Here is a 22452-nt window from a genome sequence, read left to right on the forward strand (position 1 = left end):
CATTTATTCTCCATCCCGAATTGCATTTAAGTGACGTCCATATTGCTGAGGACTGGGGAGGGGGGGGGGGTCACATAATAACCCTCTTTATTGTGACAAGTAGGCTTAAATTAACTCTGCAATTAAGTTGCTGCAAAACGCCCCAGGCCCCTGTTCGGGTACACAGAGGGAGAGTTCATAATGTACAAATCACATAACCGCACGTCTTTAGGGACTTGTGTGAGGAAACCGGAGCACCCGGAGGAAATCCATCCTGACACAGTGAGACGGTGCAGACTCTGCAGAAAATGTGACCCAAGCCGGGAATCGACCCTGGGACCATGGAACTGTGAAGTAGCAGTGCTAACTACTGTGCTACCATGCCACCCAAGTAGTGGGTCTGGAACCAGATGTCGGCCAACCAGGTAAGGACGGCAGATTTGTCTCCTTTAAGTCATGAGTGAACCCGATTTTGTTTTAGTACAATCAACATCATTGGACTCATTAGACTTTAAAATTCCAGATATTAATGGAATTCAAATTTCACCATCTGCAGTGGCGGGATTTGAACTTGGGTTTACTACTCCTATCACAATACCACTGTGGCACCACCGCCCATCGCACAAGGCAACCAAATACTTGGGACTCCAGTGCAGCAAGTAATTGGGGACCTCATGTTCGTAATTATTTCAAGTTTATTGACAGAATCAAAAGTGGAAATATATTACCGGTTGTGGACTGCATTTGTTCGAGACGCCTGCATGAAGGATCGGTTTGCAGATCGTCACAGTATCTGCGTGGATTTCGCCCACACAATCCAAAGATGTGGGTGGACTGGCAGCGCTAAATCGCCACTTAATTGGAAAAAATGAATTGTGTACACTACATTTTTTTAAAAGAATGGGATGAGCGCTGTTTGGCTTCCATGTACTTGTTCTCGAGGCGGAAACGCTTCGACATTCATAGCGTAGCATGTATGTGCTTAATGCACAGCACGGTTGCATAGTGGTTAGCACAAATGCTTCACAGCTCCAGGGTCCCAGGTTCGAATCCCGGCTTGGGTCACTGTCTGTGTGGAGTCTGCACGTTCTCCCCGTGTGTACGTGGGTTTCCTCCTGGTGCTCCGGTTTCCTCCCACAGTCCAAAGATGTGCAGGTTAGGTGAATTGGCCAGGTTAAATTGCCCTCAGGGTCCAAATTGCCCTTAGTGTTAAGTGGGGTTACTGGGTTATGGGGATAGGTTGGAGGTATGGGCTTGGGTCGGGTGCTCATTCCAAGAGCCGGTGCAGATGGGCCGAATGGCCTCCTTCTGCACTGTAAATTCTATTCTATGAAATCTATGAAATTACAGGATGGGGTGGAGCGGGGAGGTGGTGAGTAAATGTGTTTAATCTGTGGTCGCTATGATTTCGAATAAAGTGTGTCCAAGTGCAATAGGAACAATATCAATAAATCATATACAAAAAATGTAAATACTGGAGAGGTTGAATCTTAATAGGTTTAAAAACATCGAAAGACAGGGAGCACTGAATTAGTGTAATTGGCTCTAATGGCGATGGCCACATTTATTATATCTTCCTGTGACTCTTCAGCTATGTTCGAAAAAGATTGTTTCAAAATAGCTGAGTGTGAAGGGGCTTCAATAAATTCACATACCAAACAGCGCATTTTCTGACACTTAATTCAGCAACACAAGGGTTGAACGCCCTTCCAGGTTGCTTATGGTACAACGAAAATTGTGACTGACGCGCTCAACTGCGACTGTGGCATCATTGGAAGTAGAACGGTGGCGCAGTGGTTATCACAGCTGTCTCGCGGAGCCGACGTCCCAGCCTCGAGCCCGTATGTGGGTCGATTTTTTGTGTGGCGTTTGCACATTCTCCCTCTGTTTTTGTGTGATTCGCCCCCACATGCCAACGGTGTTGGCCACGCTAAATTGCCCCTTAATTGGAAAAAATGAATTGGGCATTCTATTTTTTATAAAACGAATAATTCAAAAAAAGACTGTATCATCATTATACTTACCACTTTCAACATTGCACAAGATGCCCTCACAGCACATGGTCTGTGCACTAAGATTTATGAGGAAGTCATTCAGATCTGTTGATCCATCGCAGACATTCTGAGTAACACATCCTCTGGCAAAAAACGTCGGTCCAATCGATGCTGGAAATAGACAGAAAATAGTTTACCATTGAATACAATTGATCCTTATGAGGAACCATGTTATTATCCGACTACATAATGGTATTGATGCTGTTTTTGCAATATTATATCCATCCAAGCGTTTGAGAATCACGTTTTAATGCGACTTTAATGGTTTTCCATACATATTGTAAAGTTTGTACTGAAGTGCGACATCAGCTGCATTAGAGTGCTAAAGCGGAAGTTTTGTAACTGAGGGAAATTAGGGGTTAATTAAGGGTACACTTTTATCTAAATGTAATCTTTATTTTAATTAGTAAATGAATTTAGAAGGCCCCATTTGATTTCAAAGAGGAATGTTCACTCGGGTTATGCTTGTAGAAGCAACTTGTTCGTCGAGAGCTGGATTAATCCGTTTTCAGACAGTATAAAACTGGGCCATCTTACAGTGCTGACATTGTTTGCACTGGGGTGCTAACCTGATGCTGCAATAGAGTGCTAAATTGGAGGTTTGTCATGGCTGAAGAGCTCAAAGCCGTGATCTGCTCCTCCTGATCCATCTGAACATCTGGGGCCATGTCCAAGCCTTGGGACCAGCAAGTGTGCAGAATGTATTTCCAGGTGCAGCTCCTAGAAACTCGGGTTTCATAGCTCGAATGGCGGCTGGGGACACTCTGGAGCATCGGCAAGTCTGAGAGTATCGTGGATAGCACCTGTAGAGAGATGGTAACATCGCAGCTGAAGGACATTGTGCTAGGAAAATAAGGGACGATCAGCAGGCAATACAACAGAGAAACGGGTAGGGAGTTCAGGAAGCTTCTGGGGTATCTTTGTTAAATCGGTATTCCATTTTCGAGATCGATGAGGGTTGTTCCTCCAGGGAGTCCGGACAGAGCCGAGCTCCTACAACCACTGGCAGCCTGTTTGGACAGGTTGGGGAAATAGAGGAAGAGCAATAGAAATGGATTCTGTAGTCAGGGTATCAGACATACACCATTTTGGCCGTCAACGTGACTCCTGGACGGTGTGTTGCCTCCCTGGCGCCCGGGTCCGGGATACCATTGAACAGCTGCAGGGCATCCTGAGCGGGAAAGATTATAAGGCAGAGGTCATGGTATATGATGGTACCAATGGCATAGGTAGACAGAGAGATGGCATCAAGTATTCGCGAGTAACAGAATAGGCGTTCTCGGTTGTAATCTTCATGTCACGTGATGTGTCACGTGAGTAAATAGATAAGTTGGGGAAAATAAATTTGGATTTAGTGTGATCGGTTTTATTGTATGCAAGCAGGATCTGCCCGAGATTGATTGGAAATAATCACTTTGTGGGAAATGCACAACAGAGAAGGAAATGGGATGGTAGAGGCCGAACATGTTCCCTCCATGAAACCCCCTGTCCACCCACCGGTAAGGAAGTTGTTTTAGGGTTCTGAACCAGTGGCAGTGAGCTTTGCCATCCTGGAGAGAATATTCATCTGGCAATGTTCCTTTTTTCTGCTTTCAGCGTTCATCTTGAAGTTGAAGATCGTCCGATTGGACGATGAGGTCGAAGTAGACATGGTGAGTTCTTACAAGTCATCGTGTAGATGGTATTCATGCGGACTTCTCGTCTCAATCGAGTGCGTGGACGTTTTGTTTAGAGAGGTGTCAATAATAATTGCATATTTAATTCCTGATCTTATTGATAATTTAAATTCAAATGACCGATCTGGGATTCTAAACCAGACAAGCCAAGCGAGCTGATTTTCGCTGAGTGGTGTGAAGGTAACTGAGGGATGTAGCATCTCCAATTATCCAGGAAAGTGGAACAGGCTCCACACCATGACTTGTGGATGTTTGTAGGCATTTGGAGAGTTCGGAGAACAGTGACTCACCGCAGGGTTCTTACCCTCTGTCCTGCTCCAGTTTCCATAACACACCAGGATAGTTAGTGTTTCACAGCGAGAGGCTCGCTCCAAAATACGAATATAAAAGGAAGGAGCTCAGGAATGAAAATCTGTTGGCCCATTTGGCCCCTGCCTGTTATTGGTGCTGAGTCAATCACAAATATATAAGGGTATGTTCAGACATTGAAGAGGGGCCTGTTGCACATAATACAGATTGTGGGTACATGTTGCTGTATTCAGGCTCTTGGCCGGCCATGAAGAACGGATGTTAGAGTCAAAGAATACCGACAGTACAGATGGACGCCATTGGGTCTATCGAGTATTAATCGACCCTCTGCAACTGCATCCGGCCAAGGAGCATTCCCCCATTCTATCCCACAACCCTATCTAACCTATACATCCATGGAAACGAAGGGACAATTGAACACGGCCAATCCTTAATATTCAATTCGAACATTTTCGACTGTGCGGGAAACCAGACCACCCGGAGGAAACCCATGTAGACACGAGGAGAAAGTACAAACTCCAGACAGTTACCCGACGCTGGAATTTAACCCGTGTCCCTAGTGCTGTGTGGCAGCAGTGCCACCGAGACTTGGGACAAACTAAAGGCTCTTTCACTGTGACTACAAAAGATATTGCGTACAGTTCTGGTCGCCTCATTATAGGAAGGACGTGGAAGCTTTGGAACGGGTGCAGAGGAGATTTACCAGGATGTTGCCTGGTATGGAGGGAAAATCTTATGAGGAAAGGCTGATGGACTTGAGGTTGTTTTCGTTAGAGAGAAGAAGGTTAAGAGGTGACTTAATAGAGGCATACAAAATGATCAGAGGGTTAGATAGGGTGGACAGCGAGAGCCTTCTCCCGCGGATGGAGGTGGCTAGCACGAGGGGACATAGCCTTAAATTGAGGGGTAATAGATATAGGACAGAGGTCAGAGGTGGGTTTTTTACGCAAAGAGTGGTGAGGCCGTGGAATGCCCTACCTACAACAGTAGTGAACATGCCAACATTGAGGGCATTTAAAAATTTATTGGATAAGCATATGGATGATAAGGGCATAGTGTAGGTTAGATGGCCTTTAGATTTTTTCCATGTCGGTGCAACATCGAGGGCCGAAGGGCCTGTACTGCGCTGTATCGTTCTATGTCTATACCCATCAATTAGACTCCTCTCGTTCTCTTTCAGTTTGTGACTCTCTGACCCTGAAGAGAACTCCAATCAAATTGAGTGTGTGACGGAGAAATTTCATGATTACTTTTGATTTTAGTTCTGTTATTTCTGAATATTGTTGGCAGACATTAATTTATGAGGAAAAATCAGGAACATAGAGCATCAGCTCAAGGAAAATAAATTATAAACATACCCAAACTTTGATGGCCTGATCCATAGAAACAACGATCCTCTTGGCCCACGCATTTCACATGTGCTTGGTGATTCGTGCAGGAATCAGAAGTGTTTGCGTAACATCCGAAGCATTCCAGTCCATTCTCGGTCCGATTGGCAGAATCTGAAAGTCGGAAAAACGTGAAGGAGTCTTTCCTGCGAAATTATCAGTGCGATAAGTAACTCTTAGCGAAAACAGAACAATTGGTGTGAAATGTGCCCGTCAACTCTCTGGGGCCAATTCTTTCTCGGACGCTATAGTCAGTCGTTAGTGTTGGTCCCTGCCCATTATCAGTTTTCAGTGCAGCTCATTGAAATGCTCATGTCCCTGGGGTGGAATGCTGGCCTTGGCGATAAAACTGGCGCCAGCTCTTTAACACACACGACAGAACAACACAGCAAAATCAAAGCTCAATGACGGAATCACAAGGCCGACATTCTTAACGGTTCTTCTATGTTTGCCAATTTAAGGGCTCACACTATTACCTCAAGTGTTTAGGAGTTATTCGATGGGAAACTCAGGCTGAACTCAATGGTACGTGGTCAGCTGAGTTTATGCGCAGCTCTGTATAGTTTGATTGGTAAATCTATGCCATGGTGGACGATACTTTTGGAATAGACATGTTGGCAAGGATGTTGTGTCTGAAGTATCGGAATTACAGCAGTGACTTTCATTTTTTTTAAATTTAGAGTACCCAATTATTTTTTCCAATTAAGGGGCAATTTAGCGTGGCCAATCCGCCTACCCTGCACATCTTTTGGATTGTGGGGGTGAAACCCACGTAGACACGGGGAGAATGTGCAAACTCCACACAGACAGTGACCCAGGGCCGGGATTCGAACCCAGGTCCTCAGCGCCGTCGGCAGCAATGCTAAGCACTGTGCCACCGTGCTGCCCCTCAGTGACTCTCTTTTGACATAGCCCTTTCATCATCATATTATGATGTCTTAAAATCCATATAAACGATTCTAGAACTCATATTAGCAAATCATTTAAATGGCTATACTGGCATGAGACCACAAGGTGGATAAAAGAAATAGGTCTAAAGTGGTAAGAGGGGTAGAAAAGCGCCACCATTGTCATAATTCTAGCACGTGAAAACTGCCACAATGAGAGAACGATCAAATGTGGCCTTGAGGAGTAAATCCATCCTGTCAAAAAAATTGGCTCCCCGTGAGAAAAGAACATTCTGAAAAATTACCTGGTGCACTCTGTTTATTACAAGACGCAACGCTACATGATTTGACGCCCTTCCAGCCAAAAGTGAGGCCACTAGTGAAAGATACTGCTTGAGTGGTCCGCGCACATCCTTGTTCAATGAACGTTTCAATGCTCTCTCCTATAAATAAACACAGATAGGAGTGAAACTGATGCTTTATTTTTTGGACTTCTTTCAGTATGACTGTAATGGCAGTGATCTTGGAGCTGCAACGTCCCAGCGCCAGAAGAAACCAGGGGAATGTCGTTTTCATGTCCGTTACCATGAAAGCCACAAGGCAGATTCCTCACCGTACTTACACATTATAATCCGAGGAAGCCTGAAATCAATCTACTTTCAAATCAAACGAAAATTAATGACAGAATTAGAATAGTTGCAGCACTTTTTCAAACCCTTCCAAATTTTCAAAATCTATTAACACTTTTATGAATTTTGAAAACTTTGTAACGATCATCTACATCCATATATCCTCGCTACTGTCACCGACCCCCTCCCCACACCCTGCACATACACGCACAGGCATAAACATACATAATCGCCCCACCTCTCCTATTCCCATTCAACTTCAATACTTCTCTGAATTCAATCGGCCTTTGTCCTCACCGTTGACACTTCACCATCAAGGCAACATCGATTTCTCTCATTCCCACTGCTTAGATGGCTTTCCTGGCTCTTCTTCGCCTCTACCCAAGGTAGATATGGATGAAGTGCCACTGTTATATCCATAAATTCAGCAAAGTAGTACATCACAAGCGGAAATAATTTGTCCCAGTGAGCCTGCACCGGATCTCGCCTTAGTCCTTCTCCTCGACATTGTTTTTATTCAAGTAGTGATATTATGCCCTCTGGAATCGCTCGATTAATTTTCCTCCACAAGACATCCGCGATATCGAGACCACACTATTAGTTTTATGAAATTATTTTTTCACAACTCACATTTACTTCATTGAAAATCATTTCAAATAATTTTTAAGATCGGAAACATTTTGTGCAGCCCCCTCATGGTCTTGAACATCACTATCAAATCGCCGTATTCGCCTCTCTCGAAGCAAAAAGTGCGAACTTCACAAATCTATCTTCCGAACATGTTCCTTACACGGAATCATTCTTGTTAGACTCTTCTGCAATCTCTCAAATACGTTCACAGGCTTGCTAATTTTTGGCCGCAGAACTTGAAACACTATTCCAGCTGGGATCTAACTAGAGCCGTATATAAAGTCAGCATAACTTCCTTGCTCTAATACTATATTCCCCAATTAATAATACAATCTACTTCATTAAATCATTGTTACACCTGCCTTGCTACGTTGAATCATTTATACAGATATTCACCCAAGTCCGTCTGCTCCTGCACATACTTACAATGGTACCATATTGTCCATTGTCTCTCTATATTCTTCCTATTAAAATGCAACAGCTCAGCTTTCCCCATATTAATCTTCAGAAGCCACCATCTAGTCATTGCCCCTTTGAAGTTCTATTTTGCCCTCAATACATTCTTGTCATTCCAATGTCTCAGCTGCACACCAACGTATTGACAGTTCATATTAATATTTCTTCCCAGTCAGGATGGCACAGTGGCGCAGTGGTTAGCAATGCTGCCTCATAATTTATTAAAAGTTTCTTTAAATACATTAAAAACAAACGGGAGGCAAAAGTAGACATTGGGCCGCTCCAAAATGACGCTGGTAATCTAGTGATGGGAGACAAGGAAATAGCTGAGGAACTTAATAAGTACTTTGCGTCAGTCTTCACAGTAGAAGACATGAGTAATATCCCAACAATTCAGGAAAGTCAGGGGGCAGAGTTGAATATGGTTGCCATCACAAAGGAGAAGGTGCTAGAGAAACGAAAAGGTCTGAAAATTGATAAATCTCCGGGCCCAGATGGGCTACATCCTAGAGTTCTAAAGGAGATAGCTGAAGAAATAGTGGAGGCGTTAGTTATGATCTTTCAAAAGTCACTGGAATCAGGGAAAGTCCCAGAGGATTGGAAAATCGCTGTTGTAACCCCCCTGTTCAAGAAGGGAACAAGAAAAAAGATGGAAAATTATAGGCCAATTAGCCTAACCTCGGTTGTTGGCAAAATTCTAGAATCCATCGTTAAGGATGAGATTTCTAAATTCTTGGAAGTGCAGGGTCGGATTAGGACAAGTCAGCATGGATTTAGTAAGGGGAGGTCGTGCCTGACAAACCTGTTAGAGTTCTTTGAAGAGATAACAAATAGGTTAGACCAAGGGGAGCCAATGGATGTTATCTATCTTGACTTCCAAAAGGCCTTTGACAAGGTGCCTCACGGGAGACTGCTGAGTAAAATAAGGGCCCATGGTATTCGAGGCAAGGTACTAACATGGATTGACGATTGGTTGTCAGACAGAAGGCAGAGAGTTGGGATAAAAGGTTCTTTTTCGGAATGGCAACTGGTGACAAGTGGTGTCCCGCAGGGTTCAGTGTTGGGGCCACAGCTGTTCTCTTTATATATTAACGATCTAGATGACGGGACTGGGGTCATTCTGGCCAAGTTTGCCGATGATACATAGGTGGAGGGGCAGGTAGTATTGAGGAGGTGGGGAGGCTGCAGAAAGATTTAGACAGTTTAGGAGAATGGTCCAAGAAGTGGCTGATGAAATTCAACGTGGGCAAGTGCGAGGTCTTGCACTTTGGAAAAAAGAATAGAGGCATGGACTATTTTGTAAACGGTGACAAAATTCATAATGCTAAAGTTCAAAGGGACTTGGGAGTCCTAGTCCAGGATTCTCTAAAGGTAAACTTGCAGGTTGAGTCCGTAATTAAGAAAGCAAATGTAATGTTGTCATTTATCTCAAGAGGCTTGGAATATAAAAGCAGGGATGTACTTCTGAGGCTTTATAAAGCACTAGTTAGGCCCCATTTAGAATACTGTGAGCAATGTTGGGCCCCACACCTCAGGAAGGACATACTGGCACTGGAGCGGGTCCAGCGGAGATTCACACGGATGATCCCAGGAATGGTAGGCCTAACATACGATGAACGTCTGAGGATCGTGGGATTATATTCATTGGAGTTTAGGAGTTTGAGGGGAGATCTAATAGAAACACAAGATAATGAATGGCTTGGATAGGATGGACGTAGGGAAGTTGTTTCCATTAGCAGGGGAGACTAGGACGCGGGGGCACAGCCTTAGAATAAAAGGGAGTCACTTTAGAACAGAGATGAGGAGAAATTTCTTCAGCCAGAGAGTGGTAGGTCTGTGGAATTCATTGCCACAGAGGGCGGTGTAGGCCGGGACGTTGAGTGTCTTTAAGACAGAAATTGATAAATTCTTGATTTCTCGAGGAATTAAGGGCTATGGGGAGAGAGCGGGTAAATGGAGTTGAAATCAACCATGATTGAATGGTGGAGTGGACTCGATGGGCCGAATGGCCTTACTTCCGCTCCTATGTCTTATGGTCTTATGGTCTTATGAGGCTCAGGATCCGGGTTCGATCCCGGTCCCGGGTCTTTGTGGAGTTTGCACATTCTCGCCGTCTCGCCGTGGGACGGGTACTGGTCAGCAACTGGAGCCACGGGAAGTAAAGTTTATTTTGTGACCATTTCTTATTTAAACCAGCAGATCAGAATTGTGATCGTCTGTAAAATTGCGGCTGTTGTTTCTATCCATCAACACAATTGATTAAGTTTTAATTAATTCAGTCCTTCGTTGATGGATTCCGACTGTAATTATGAACTTCAACTTTGCACCAAATATGCACAATTCACGCACAAATTTTCCCTGCCTTATTTAGCATCAGAAACGCGGAACACTTTCATGGGTTTCCATTGTACACATTAACAGACAGTGCAAATTCCTATGTGGTTTAATATGGCAGTTAGGGAGAGTGTTGAATTACAAATTAATATCGGAAAGAGTAACAGTTGACTTCAGGCTCTCGGCCTTGGGCGTGTGGTCGGATATATTTAAGGAGTACGCCAGAGGGCAAAGGTTCACCATCTGGAGATCTGAAGCCTCTGGCTTCCCACCGAGGTAGTAAATATGTGAGGCTGTTGGACACATACATACTTCCCGAATAGTAACCCTCTGCTGGGGTTGGAAATACTAGTTTGAAAATCCAACGTAAGCCACAGCAGCTAGGTGAGATACTTGTGCACTCATAGCGCTGGACATTGTAAGTCTAATTTATGTATGAAATTGCCTTTTGATTCTTCAATATGAATGTCACATCCTTTTTATCACAGTGCTAAATCGCAGGCTTTTAAAGCAGACCAAGGCAGGCGTTGATCGATTGCGATAACAGCCTCCCCGAACAAGCGCCGGAATGTGACGATTAGGGGTTTTTCACAGTAACTTCATTTGAAGTCTACTTGTGACAATAAGCAATTTTCATTTCGTTTTATGGACGCCATCTTCCACCATAGAACAATCTACAATAAACAAATTCATGGGTTTGGGTGTCCTTCCTACCCATATCTTTCACGTTCTCTGTTGCATTGTTGTTTGTTTTAGTGCATGTTTGGTGTCTGTTTTTTGACTTTCCAACTCTTCTGTATGTTGACACAAAGGATCCTTTAAGGTGCGAATTTGCCACTCGTTTCGCTCTCCACTATAAATGAAACTGTACGCTAAGCGGGTGGGTGTTTTGGTTCTTTGTATAGCTATGCCCCATCCCTGGAGCATCAGGGTCCAGCGGGCCATGCGATGATAGCTCACTGTGCCATCTTTTATTCTTCCATCCAATAACAATTTGAGACTGGTCTGTTCTGTCAGAATGGAAAACGTATTCAATTGAATATTTATAAGAAGTGCTGCACAGCGTAAAATATTGCGTGTAAATGTCTTTCACAGACAGCAAGGCCTTGTTCCACAGGAGTTAGTAACCTATATGCACAGAAAATAGATCCTTATCATTCCGTTTCCCAGTAAGACTACTGAAATAGAGTTTTCTGTGGCTGCAACTTCATGAATACAAGGCGATTCAGGTTCAGGGACCTACAGGTCTTGACTACAGCTTACGTAAGGTCGAGGATGGATTGAGTATGATGTTTATTCCATTCCCAGGGGATCTTTTTCTTTAATAGGTTTGATAGGGGAGCAGAGTTTGTGGCATGTCCGTAAATATGATTTCTACAAGTGCCAACGAGATCTAAAAATGATCTGCGTGATCTCATATTAGTTGGGAATAGCAATGTGGCAATGCAATTACAGAACCAGCGGCTGGTTTAGCTCACTGGGCTAAATCGCTGGCTTTTAAAGCACACCAAGCAGGCCAGCAGCGCGGTTCGATTATCGTACCAGCCTTCCCCGACAGGCGCCGGAAAGTGGCCACTAGGGGCTTTTCACAGTAACTTCATTGAAGCCTACTCGTGACAATAAGCGTTTTCATTTAATTTTCATGTCATTTCAAGAACTAGAAGCAGTAGAAAGCCATCTGACCCCTCGAGCCTACTCCACCATTCAATGAGATCATGGCTGATCTTTTGAGGACTCAGTTCCACTTTCCGGCCCAAACACCATAACCCTTAATCCCTTCGTTCTTCAAAAAACTATCTATCTTTACCTTAAAAACATTGAATGCAGGAGCCTCAACTGCTTCACTGCGCAAGGAATTCCATAGATTCACAACCCTTTGGGTGAAGAAGTTCATCCTAAACTCAGTCCTAAATCTACTTCCCCTTATTTTGAGGCTATGCCCCCTAGTTCTGCTTTTGTGCGCCAGTGGAAACAAACTGCCCGCATCTATCCTATATATTCCCTTCATAATTTTATATGTTTCTATCAGATCTCCCCGCATCCTTCTAAATTCCACCGAGTACAGTCCCAGTCTACTCAACCTCTCCTCGTAATACAACCCCTTCAGCTGTGGGATTAACCGAGTCAATCTCTCTGTACGCCCTCCAGTGTCAGTACGTCCTTTCGCAAGTAAGGAGACCAAAACTGAACACAATACTCCAGGTGTGGCCTCACTAACACCTTATACAATTGCAGCATTACCTCCCTTGTCCTAAACTCCCTGCCTCTAGCAATGAAGGACAAAATTCAATTTGCCTAGTTAATCACCTATTGCACCTCTAAACCACCTTTCTGTGACTCATGCACTAGCATACCCAGGTCTCTCTGCACAGCAGAATGCTTTAATATTTTAACATTTAAATAATAATCCCGTTTGCTGTTATTCCTACCAAAATGGATAACATCACATGTGTCAACGTTGTATTCCATCTGCCAGACCCTAGCCCATTCATTTAACCTATCTAAATCCCTCTGCAGCCTTCCAGTATCCTCTGCACTTTACGCTTGAACACTTATCATAGTGTCATCTGCAAACTTTGACACATTGCCCTTGGTCCCCCAACTACAAACCATCTATGTCCAAATCATCCACCTTCTTCTATTTTTCGTTTTCCAAATGTTGTTCTTGTCATTTCATAAACTGGGCCTATTTGGGGTTCAGTTTCAATCTCAATTTGTTTGAAAGATTCAATCCGTCCTTTCGGAAAAGGTCCCCCTCTTCCCCAGTAATGGCGCCAATGTCCCTTGAATTTAAACCCATTTCTCCCACACCAATCTATGAGCCACCCATTTACATCCTTAACCCGTTGACCCTGTGGCAATTAGCTCGTAGCTCAGGTTTGTAATAAAGAGATTTTTGTTTCTGATTTTTAATTGAGCCGCTCGATGTTTATACCCTCTTCGCATAACCTCTGTCATTGTTCTACCCATGTAGTTGGTACCAGGGTGTACCATGGTAACTGGATAATTTCCCTCCCACTCCAATTTTCTCTGGAGCATAAATGAGAAAACGAGCACCAGGCTTTCGATACTCGCCATAGGGTGACCCGGACAGTGTGAATGTCCCCAATTATATTATCCCTGATTACAACTTCATTTATTTTCTCTCCCGCTACCTGAATGGCTTCCTGTACCACGGTTCTATTGTCAGTTTGCTCATCCTCCCTACTGTCTCCATTGCATTCCACACAGTGCACAAGATAAACAACCCTGTTCGACAGGGATAAAGGTTGAGACTCCTGAAACCTTCCCTCTTGGATCTCGCCACCTGCCTCACTCGCAGTCACACGCTCCTGTCACTGACCACTGGCCGAATTTGTGTTAGTTATTCGAAGGGTTCTGTCTGCTTGCTGGAATACAGTGTCCAAGTACCTCTCCCCCTCCTGGGTGTGCCGCAAAGAACAATGATCTGACTTCAGTTCATTAACTCTGAGACGGAGTTTCTCAGCAACCAACGCATCGTCCAGATGTGCTCACTTAGAATCATAATGGATCCATGAGCTCAAACATCATTCAGCAGCAACGCGTCACATGCATATCGATGTCCATTTTAGTTAATTCTTTCTTAATTTTGTTCTCAATACTGTAATAATTTATTTTAAGAACTATTTTTTAAAAACCTCTCCTTATTATTTCTGTCTGAAATCAATTTATAAACTGCAGTAACGCGGGTTTTCAAGCGTAACACAGATTCCCCATTTACCAATAAAATCACAGCCTTCCTGTGATAGATAGAGATAGAGAAATACAGCACAGAACAGGCCCTTCGGCCCACGATGTTGCGCCGAACTTTTGTCCTAGGTTAATCATAGAATTTTGGACAATTCTTCATGGCCAATCCACCCAACCTGCAGATCTTTGGACTGTGGGAGGAAAGCGCAGTACCCGGAGGAAACCCACGCAGTCACGGGGAGGATGTTCAGACTCCACACAGACAGTGACCCAAGTCGAAATCGAACTTGGGACCCTGGATCTGTGACGCAATTGTGCTATCCACAATGCTACCATGATGCCCTTAAGAAGTTAACCTACACTCCATTATTCTACCCTAATCCATGTACCTATCCAATAGCCGCTTGAACGTCCCTAACGTTTCCGACTCAACTACTTCAACAGGCAGTGCATTCCATGCCCCCAGTGCTCTCTGGTTAAAGAACCTACATCTGACAGCCCCTCTATATCTTCCAACATTTATCTTAAATTTATGTCCCCTTGTAATGGTGTGTTCCACCCGGGGAAAAAGTATCTGACTGTCGACTGTATCTGTTCCCCTAATAATCATATAAACCTCTATCAAGTCGACGCTCATCCTTCTCCGTTCTAATGAGAAAAGGCCTAGTACCCTCAACATTCCCTCGTATGACCTACTCTCCATTCCAGGCAACATCCTGGTAAATCTGCTTTGCACCTTTTCCAAAGCTTCCACATCCTTCCTAAAATGAGGCGACCAAACTGCACACTGTACTCCAAATGTGGCCTGACCAGGGTTTGGTACAGTGCATCATCACCTCACGGCTCTTAAATTCAATCCCTCTGCTAATGAACGCTAGCACACCATAGGCCTTATTCACAGCACTATCCACTTGAGTGGCAACATTCAAAGATCTATTAACATAGACCCCTAGATCTCTCTGCTCCTCCAAATTGTCAAGAACCCTACCGTTAACCCTGTATTCCGCATTCCTATTTGTCCTTCCAAAATTGACAACCTCACACTTGTCACGGTTAAATTCCATCTGCAACTTCTCAGCCCAGCTCTGCATTCTATCTATGTATCTTTGAAGCCGACAACAGCCTTCTTCACTATCCACTACTCCACCAATCTTCGTATCATCTGCACAATAACTGACCCAACCTTCAACTCCCTTATCCAAGTCGTTAATGAAAATCACAAACAGTAGAGGACCCAGAACTGATCCCTGCGGTACGCCACTGATAACTGGGCCCCAGGCTGAATATTTGCCAACCACCACCACTCTCTGTCTTCTATCGGTTAGCCAACTGGCCAAATTTCCCACTATCCCATGCCAGCTTACTTTCTGCACAAGCCTACAATGGGGAACCTTATCAACTGCCTTACTAAAATCCATGTACACCACATCCACTGCTTTACCTTCATCCACATGCTTGGTCATTTCCTCAAAGAAGTCAATAAGACTTGTAAGGCAAGACCTACCCGTCACAAATCAGTGCTGACAATCTCTAATCAAGCAGTGCCTTTCCAGATGCTCAGAAATCTTATCCCTCAGTACACTTTCCATTACTTTGCCTACCACCGAAGTAAGACGAACTGGACTGCAATTCCCAGGGTTATCCCTATTCCCTTTTTTGAACGGGGCACGACATTCGCCACACTCCAATCCTGTGGTACCACCCCTGTTGACAGACAGGACGAAAAGATCATTTCCAACGGCTCTGCAATTTCATTTCTTGCTTCCCATAGAATCCTTGGATATATCCCGTCAGGCCCGGGGGACTTGTCCATCCTCAAGTTTTTCAAAACGCGCAACACATCTTCCTTCCTGATAAGTATCTCCTCGAGCTTATCAGTCCTCTCCATTAATATGGCCCCTCTCGATTGTAAATACTGAAAAAAATACTTGTTCAAGACTCTGCTATCTCTTCAGACTCAATACACAATCTCCCGCTACTGTCCTTGATCGGACCTATCCTCGATCTAGTCTTTCTCATATTTCTCACATATGTGTAAAAGGCCTTGGGGTTTTCCTTGATACTACCTGACAAAGATTTTTTATGCCCTCTCTTAGCTCTCCTAATCCCTTTCTTCAGTTCCCTCCTGGCTGTCTTGTATCCATCCAGCGTCCTGTCTGAACCTTGTTTCTTCAGCCTTATATAAGTCTCCTTCTTCCTCTTAACAGCACATTCAACCTCTCTTGTCAACCATGGTTCCCTCACTCGACCAGCTCTACCCTGCCTGACAGGGACATACATATCAAAGACACGCAGTACCTGTTCCTTGAACAAGATCCACATTGCATTTGTGTCCTTCCCTGACAGCCTATGTTCCCAACCTCTGCACTTCAATTCTTGTCTCACAACATTGTATTTACCCTTCCCCCAATTATAAACCTTGCCCTGTTGCACGCACCTACCCTCTCCATAACTAAAGTGAAAGTCACAGAATTGTGGTCACTACCTCCAAAATGCTCCCCCACTAACAAATCTATCACCTGCCCTGGTTCATTACCAATTACTAAATCCAATATGGCCTCCCCTCTGGTTGGACAATCTACATACTGTGTTAGAAAAGCTTCCTGGACACACTGCACAAACACTACCCCATCCAAACTATTTGATCTAAAGAGTTTCCACTCAATGTTTGGGAAGTTGAAGTCACCCATGACTACTACCCTGTGATTTCTGCACCTTTCCAAAATCTGTTTCCCAATCTGTTCCTCTACATCTTTGCTGCTATTAGGGGGCTGATAGAAAACTCCCAACAAGGTGACTGCTCCTTTCCTATTTCTGACTTCAACCCATATTACCTCTGTAGGCAGATCCCCCTCGAACTGCCTTTCTGCAGCTGTTATACTATCTCTAATTAACAATGCCACCGCCACCTATTTTAACATTCTCCCTAATCTTGTTGAAACATCTATAACCAGGGACCTCCAACAACCATTTCTGCCCCTCTTCTATCCAAGTTTCCGTGATGGCCACCAGATCGTAGTCCCAAGTACCGATCCATGCCGTAAGTTCACCCACCTTATTTCTGATGCTTCTTGCATTAAAGTATACACACTTCAACCCATCTCCTTGCCTGCAAGTACTCTCCTTTCTCAGTGTTACCTTCCCAACTACATCACTACGTGCTTTGGCGTCCTGAATATCGGCTTCCTTAGTTGCTGGACAACAGATCCGGTTCCCATTCCCCTGCCAAATTAGTTTAAACCCTCCCGATGAGTACTAGAAAACCTCCCCCCCCCCCGCAGGATATTGGTGCCCCTCTGGTTCAGATGCAACCCGTCCTGCTTGTACAGTTCCCACCTTCCCCAGAATGCGCTCCAATTATCCAAATACCTGAAGCCATCCCTCCTACACCATACCTGCAGCCACGTGTTCAACTGCACTCTCTCCCTATTCCTCGCCTCGCTATCACGTGGCACCGGCAACAAACCAGAGATGACAACACTGTCTGTCCTGGCCTTTAACTTCCAGCCAAACTCCCTAAACTTGTTTATTACCTTCACACCCTTTTTCCTACCTACGTCGTTGGTACCAATGTGCACCACGACTTCTGGCTGCTCACCCTCCCCCTTCAGGATCCTGCAGACACGATCCGAGACATCCCTGGCCCTGGCACCCGGGAGGCAACATACTTTCGGGAGTCTCGCTCGCCACCACAGAATCTCCTATCTATTCCCCTAACCATTGAATCTCCTATTACTATTGCTTTCCTATGCTCCCCCTTCCATTCTGAGCCCCAGAGACAGACTCAGTGCCAGAGACCTGGTCGCTGGGGCCTTCCCCAGGTAGGTCATCAGTATCCAAAACGGTATACTTGTTTTGAAGGTGAACGGCCACGAGGGATCCCGGCACTGGCTGCCTGTTAGTTTTCTTCCTCCTGACTGTAACCCAGCTACTCTTGTCGAGTACCTTTGGTGTGGCTACCTACCTGTAACTCCTCTCGATAACCTCCTCTGCCTCCCTGGTGATCCGAAGTTCATCCAGCTCCAGCTCCAGTTCCTTAACACGGTCTCTGAGGAGCTGGTGTTGGGTGCACTTCCCGCAGGAATAGTTAGCGGGGACACCAGTTGTATCCCTCACCACCCACATTCTACAGGAGGAGCATGCAACTGCCCTAGCCTCCATCTCCTCTTACTTTACTGAATTAGCTGCCCCGTGGTCCAACTGGACCTCCGCCCTCCGACTCTGCTTCCTGTCAGCTGTACTCTAAACTCCTGGCTCCCTTCACGCTCTTTGATAAATATAGGAAATGAAATGTAAGGAGCACCTTACTCCCTCCTCACGTAACTCCCTCAGTCACCAAACTGTCACAGTAGCACTCAAATGCCACAAGCTCAGCACTCCAGTGCAAACAAAGTCTGCACTGTAACTATCTCCTATTTATACTGTGACTCTAGCCTCTGAAAACTGGCCTAATGCAATTAACTAATTAACAAGCTCCAGCTGCAAGTAAGTACAAGTAGAACCTTGTTTAAAGCTGATTCAAAATTCACCTTCTTATAGACGAAACAGCAACTTTTAAGTTAATTAACTAAATAAAAGAAATACTAGACTTTAAATAAAAATGAACCCTTATACTCCCTCAGTCACCAAACTCTCACTGCAGCACTCAAATGCCACAAGCTCAGCACTCCAGTGCAAAAAAAATCCAGTCAGTCAGGAGAGGGACGTCGGAGGTTGGCGTTGTTTGTTTTATGTTGTGTGTTCCTTCTTTCTCCCTCATCCAACTTGTTTTATTGTCGTGTAAGTTTGGTGATTTCACCTTGTTTGAAATAAAACCTATTTTTGACCTTGCATCAGAAGCCTTATTCACTCTGCGACTGTCCCCAGTACAGCACCAGCGGTATGAGCGCCTAAGGAACGAAACGGTGATCCATAGGCTAGCAGTGAGTCGTGGGAACGCAGACTCTCGGTGCAGAGCCCACTACAGACATTGTGGTCACAGGTGCCTGCTCGGAGTTCCTGGTCGTTGCATTCTGCAAACTTTTGATCAGGACATTGCAAACTCTCCATAAATAGGGCTGGGCCATTATAAGTTGACCAAAACCTTGCAACATATCTGTAGTCAGTCATTTTAGCACCAACAGGGCCTTATCGCTGCACTATCCCTCTGCAACATTATTTGGAACAACAATTTGGATTGATTGCAGCTGAAATTACCCTTACATCTGTCAGCTATTGGTATTTTCAAATTTCATTTTGTGTCAGCAGAGACTCTGAGAAAACAATCTGTCTGCTTGGCTTTATGAAATCATGGTGCTTTGAGCTTGTCTATTGGCCCAGCCAGGTCTCACTTTGACCAGACCGAATTTTGTTTTCACATGTCCTCGACATATGATACAACCAGCCATCCACAAGACAGCACAATGCACCCAGAATGCAGCCGAACAACATTGGGTCACGGATAGAGGGATACAAAATGTATATATTGATTTTCAAGATAGTAGAGAAGGCTAGGATCATGGTGTTTTGTAGGCTCTGAACTTTATTGCTCATTCATTCGTAAACGAACGTACATCCATGACTTTTGCATCAATCAACATTCAGGCTACCCACATTAATCAGTAGACTGCTGCCAATCCGTACAACTTCAGAACCTACTTATCAATTTATTTTTCAAACCAATTGCCAGAATCGGCCTCCGTTCGACATTGTAGAGTAATGAAATTATACATCATTAGAATGTTTGATTACTTTACTGTTTCAGTTCTAACTCATGACACGGCTAGTCAATGAATTCCACTCACACAACTCCCATGGCACACACATTAACACACGCTACCCCCACGCTACATATAAATATTAATACCAGTAATAACTATCTTTATTATTGTGACAAATATGCTCACATGAACACTGCAATGAAGTTACTGTAAAAAAATCCCTTTGCCGCCATATTCCGGCGCCTGTTCGGGCTCACTGAGGGAGAATTCAGAACGTCCAATTCACCCTTTTAAGTAGTTTTCCTTTTAATTTCATACCCATTGATAACAGTCATATATTCTTTGTACTGTTGCTGTGCCACTCTGGGATAGCGTTTTCAAATTTGACATAATTCCCTGCCCTCCACCCAAAACAAATCCTCCTTCCGTTGGTTTATTGGCTCAAAGCTCATTCATTTTGAGAACTTTCTGGCATTGAAAATACATTACTGTGATGTATTTAATCTATTCACTCTGAAACACTTCCGATATTAAGGCAAATGTGTGGCACTGAGACACTTTATATTAATAGAATGTATAAATCACCTCTTATCTTCATTATTTGTTCACAATTACTTTCGATGCTGAGCAGTTTAGAATGAGGGACGCGTCTCTGCATTCACTAACAGCGTCTGTAATGTTCACGATTTGTATGGTACATAAAACGTTTTTTTATTGCATTTACATTACCGGTAGCTCGTGTGATCGAAATGGTCTGGCAGCTGGGCTCCGTAGTGCAGACTTCGTCAGTAGATTGACATGTTCTTCCAGAACATTTGAAACAGATAATAGGTCGCACTGCTGAATGAAAAAAAAGGGAAAAGTCAGCCATTTTCAGAAATTCACTGTGTGGCGCTTCAGTGGGCTGGTTCTATCCATTTTCCTCGCAGTATCGAAAACGTTCATAATACTGACCGACGACAACTGATCACACGATAAACGTATAAATCGTACCACACTTTTAAGAGAAATCTGATCACATTGTTAAATTAATAATTGATTGTGTTCGCTCAGAACTTTCGAAGACTGGTCAAATGCCATCTCCACGCCAAAGGGCCCAACATTACCTGCACGGGAGCACAATTGCAATCACAGTTGCTTCATAGCTCCAGGGTGCCAGGTTGGATTTCCAATAGCCGGTGGAGACTCGATGGGCAGAATGGCCTCCTTCTGCACTGTAAATTCTATGATTACCTCATACAGAATTATATGATTTAATTGAGTGCTTTAACTAACAGACAATAAATACACACGTTCGTACCAATAGATTCATGTGATTTGAATTACCCATAATGTAAGTCAGTAAAACAACCCCTTTGGCTAATGCCAGTATTATCAATGTGGACGTCCTTCCTAACATCCCTTTCATCGAACCACATCTGTCTATCAATTTATTTTTCCCTTATGTCATCCACCCATCCCTCAGATATTGGTGACATGAAGGTGTAAATGTTCGAGGAGACGTGTGAACAGGCCATATTCCAGCACAGATCTGCCGCAACGAACCTTCATGCAATTATAAGGTGGTGAAAGAGTTCAAACACAATTAAAATCTGGAAGTTGTATTGATGCCTTTACTTACATTTTCTGTTGAGTTTCGTCAACACAAGTTCTCTTTTATCTGGAAGAAGTGGTTTCAATTTGTACTCTAATTTTGACAAGACAATTAATATTGGACTGGACAAAGCTGAGGGTAGGAACATATCAATTCGTTGACAGTCTATTAGAAAAATGCACCTGGCGTCATTCTGCGTGCTTGGTCGCCATGCACGTGGCTTGCAGATCCGACGTTAAATATTTATAAAAATCTGTAGGTAGTGAATAAATCCCAGCATCAAACGCATTCAGAACTTTATTTAAAAGAAACCTTACCTTCAGTTGCATAATTGCAGACGATGGCAATAACAAACAAGAACTTCATATTCGTTCGCTTTTCTGCCCTTCCCAAATATCTGCTCTCTCTCTCTTTGGAAAGTTGCCTGCTTTCTGTGTTTAGACCTTTCAAAGTAACAGCGGAAGCCAACTCTGCACAGGTGAATCCAATGCACATTATATACTAACAGGTTGGTCTGACAAATCAGATGACACACAGCTTATAGCTTTGTTCAACATTCCTGTCATTTTGCACCTTAACAAGAATAAGATTTTGTAAGACACCTGTATTTCGCAATGATACTGCTTACGTAACATATATGGAAATGTGAGTATAGTCTGTAGAAATGTGTTGAGTGATTATTGTTGAGAGTACAACAGGAAGAAAGCAAAAACAAAGCAAATCATAACATGTCAAAACAAACATCAGCGGATATTTTTAATGCCTTGATTTTTTGGCGATATTGACATCTGGGATAGATGTTACAATGTGTGATGATATGGCTGGCAAGCAGGAGAAGAGTCGATGTTATGGGGAGTGATCAGTTGAGTAAATTTGTACTGCATTTATTACAAACAAGACAGTGGATCCACTGGAGGAAGCAGATTACTGTAAGGGTCTCGCTTTTGTACCTCCTGCTTATTCCTTGGTACTCCTTTGTTTTATTCTTACAGTTACATTTTTGATCCAATGGTAATGAATTGACATATTTATTTGCGGCAAGTAGGCTATATCTTTAATGAAAGCAGAAGAATCCAGAAGGATGTGCTGGTTTAAACTCTAGTTTC

At 43.8% G+C, this 22452-nt stretch overlaps 1 protein-coding gene across 3 annotated transcripts in view; it reads right to left on the reverse strand.

Moving 5' to 3' along the window:
• The window catches only part of LOC119958673 (phospholipase A2 inhibitor and Ly6/PLAUR domain-containing protein-like), a 32551-nt gene extending 10692 nt beyond the window's left edge, over nt 1-21859 (reverse strand). Inside the window, exons 1-5 of one of the 3 annotated variants that reach the window (XM_038787245.1) lie at nt 21664-21855; nt 20482-20592; nt 6599-6736; nt 5377-5520; nt 2004-2144 (exon numbers count right to left, since the gene is read on the reverse strand). In XM_038787245.1, coding sequence (XP_038643173.1) covers nt 2004-2144; nt 5377-5520; nt 6599-6736; nt 20482-20592; nt 21664-21841 — 712 coding nt within the window. In that variant the 5' untranslated portion in view covers nt 21842-21855. Of the gene's footprint in view, nt 1-2003; nt 2145-5376; nt 5521-6598; nt 6737-20481; nt 20593-21663 lie in introns of all 3 variants that reach the window. The other 2 variants (XM_038787247.1, XM_038787246.1) reach the window with 2 other exon arrangements.
• Between the last annotated feature and the right edge of the window lie 593 nt (nt 21860-22452).

This window comes from Scyliorhinus canicula, chromosome 30 (genome assembly GCF_902713615.1).
Source record: "Scyliorhinus canicula chromosome 30, sScyCan1.1, whole genome shotgun sequence".
NCBI classification, from domain to species: domain Eukaryota; kingdom Metazoa; phylum Chordata; class Chondrichthyes; order Carcharhiniformes; family Scyliorhinidae; genus Scyliorhinus; species Scyliorhinus canicula.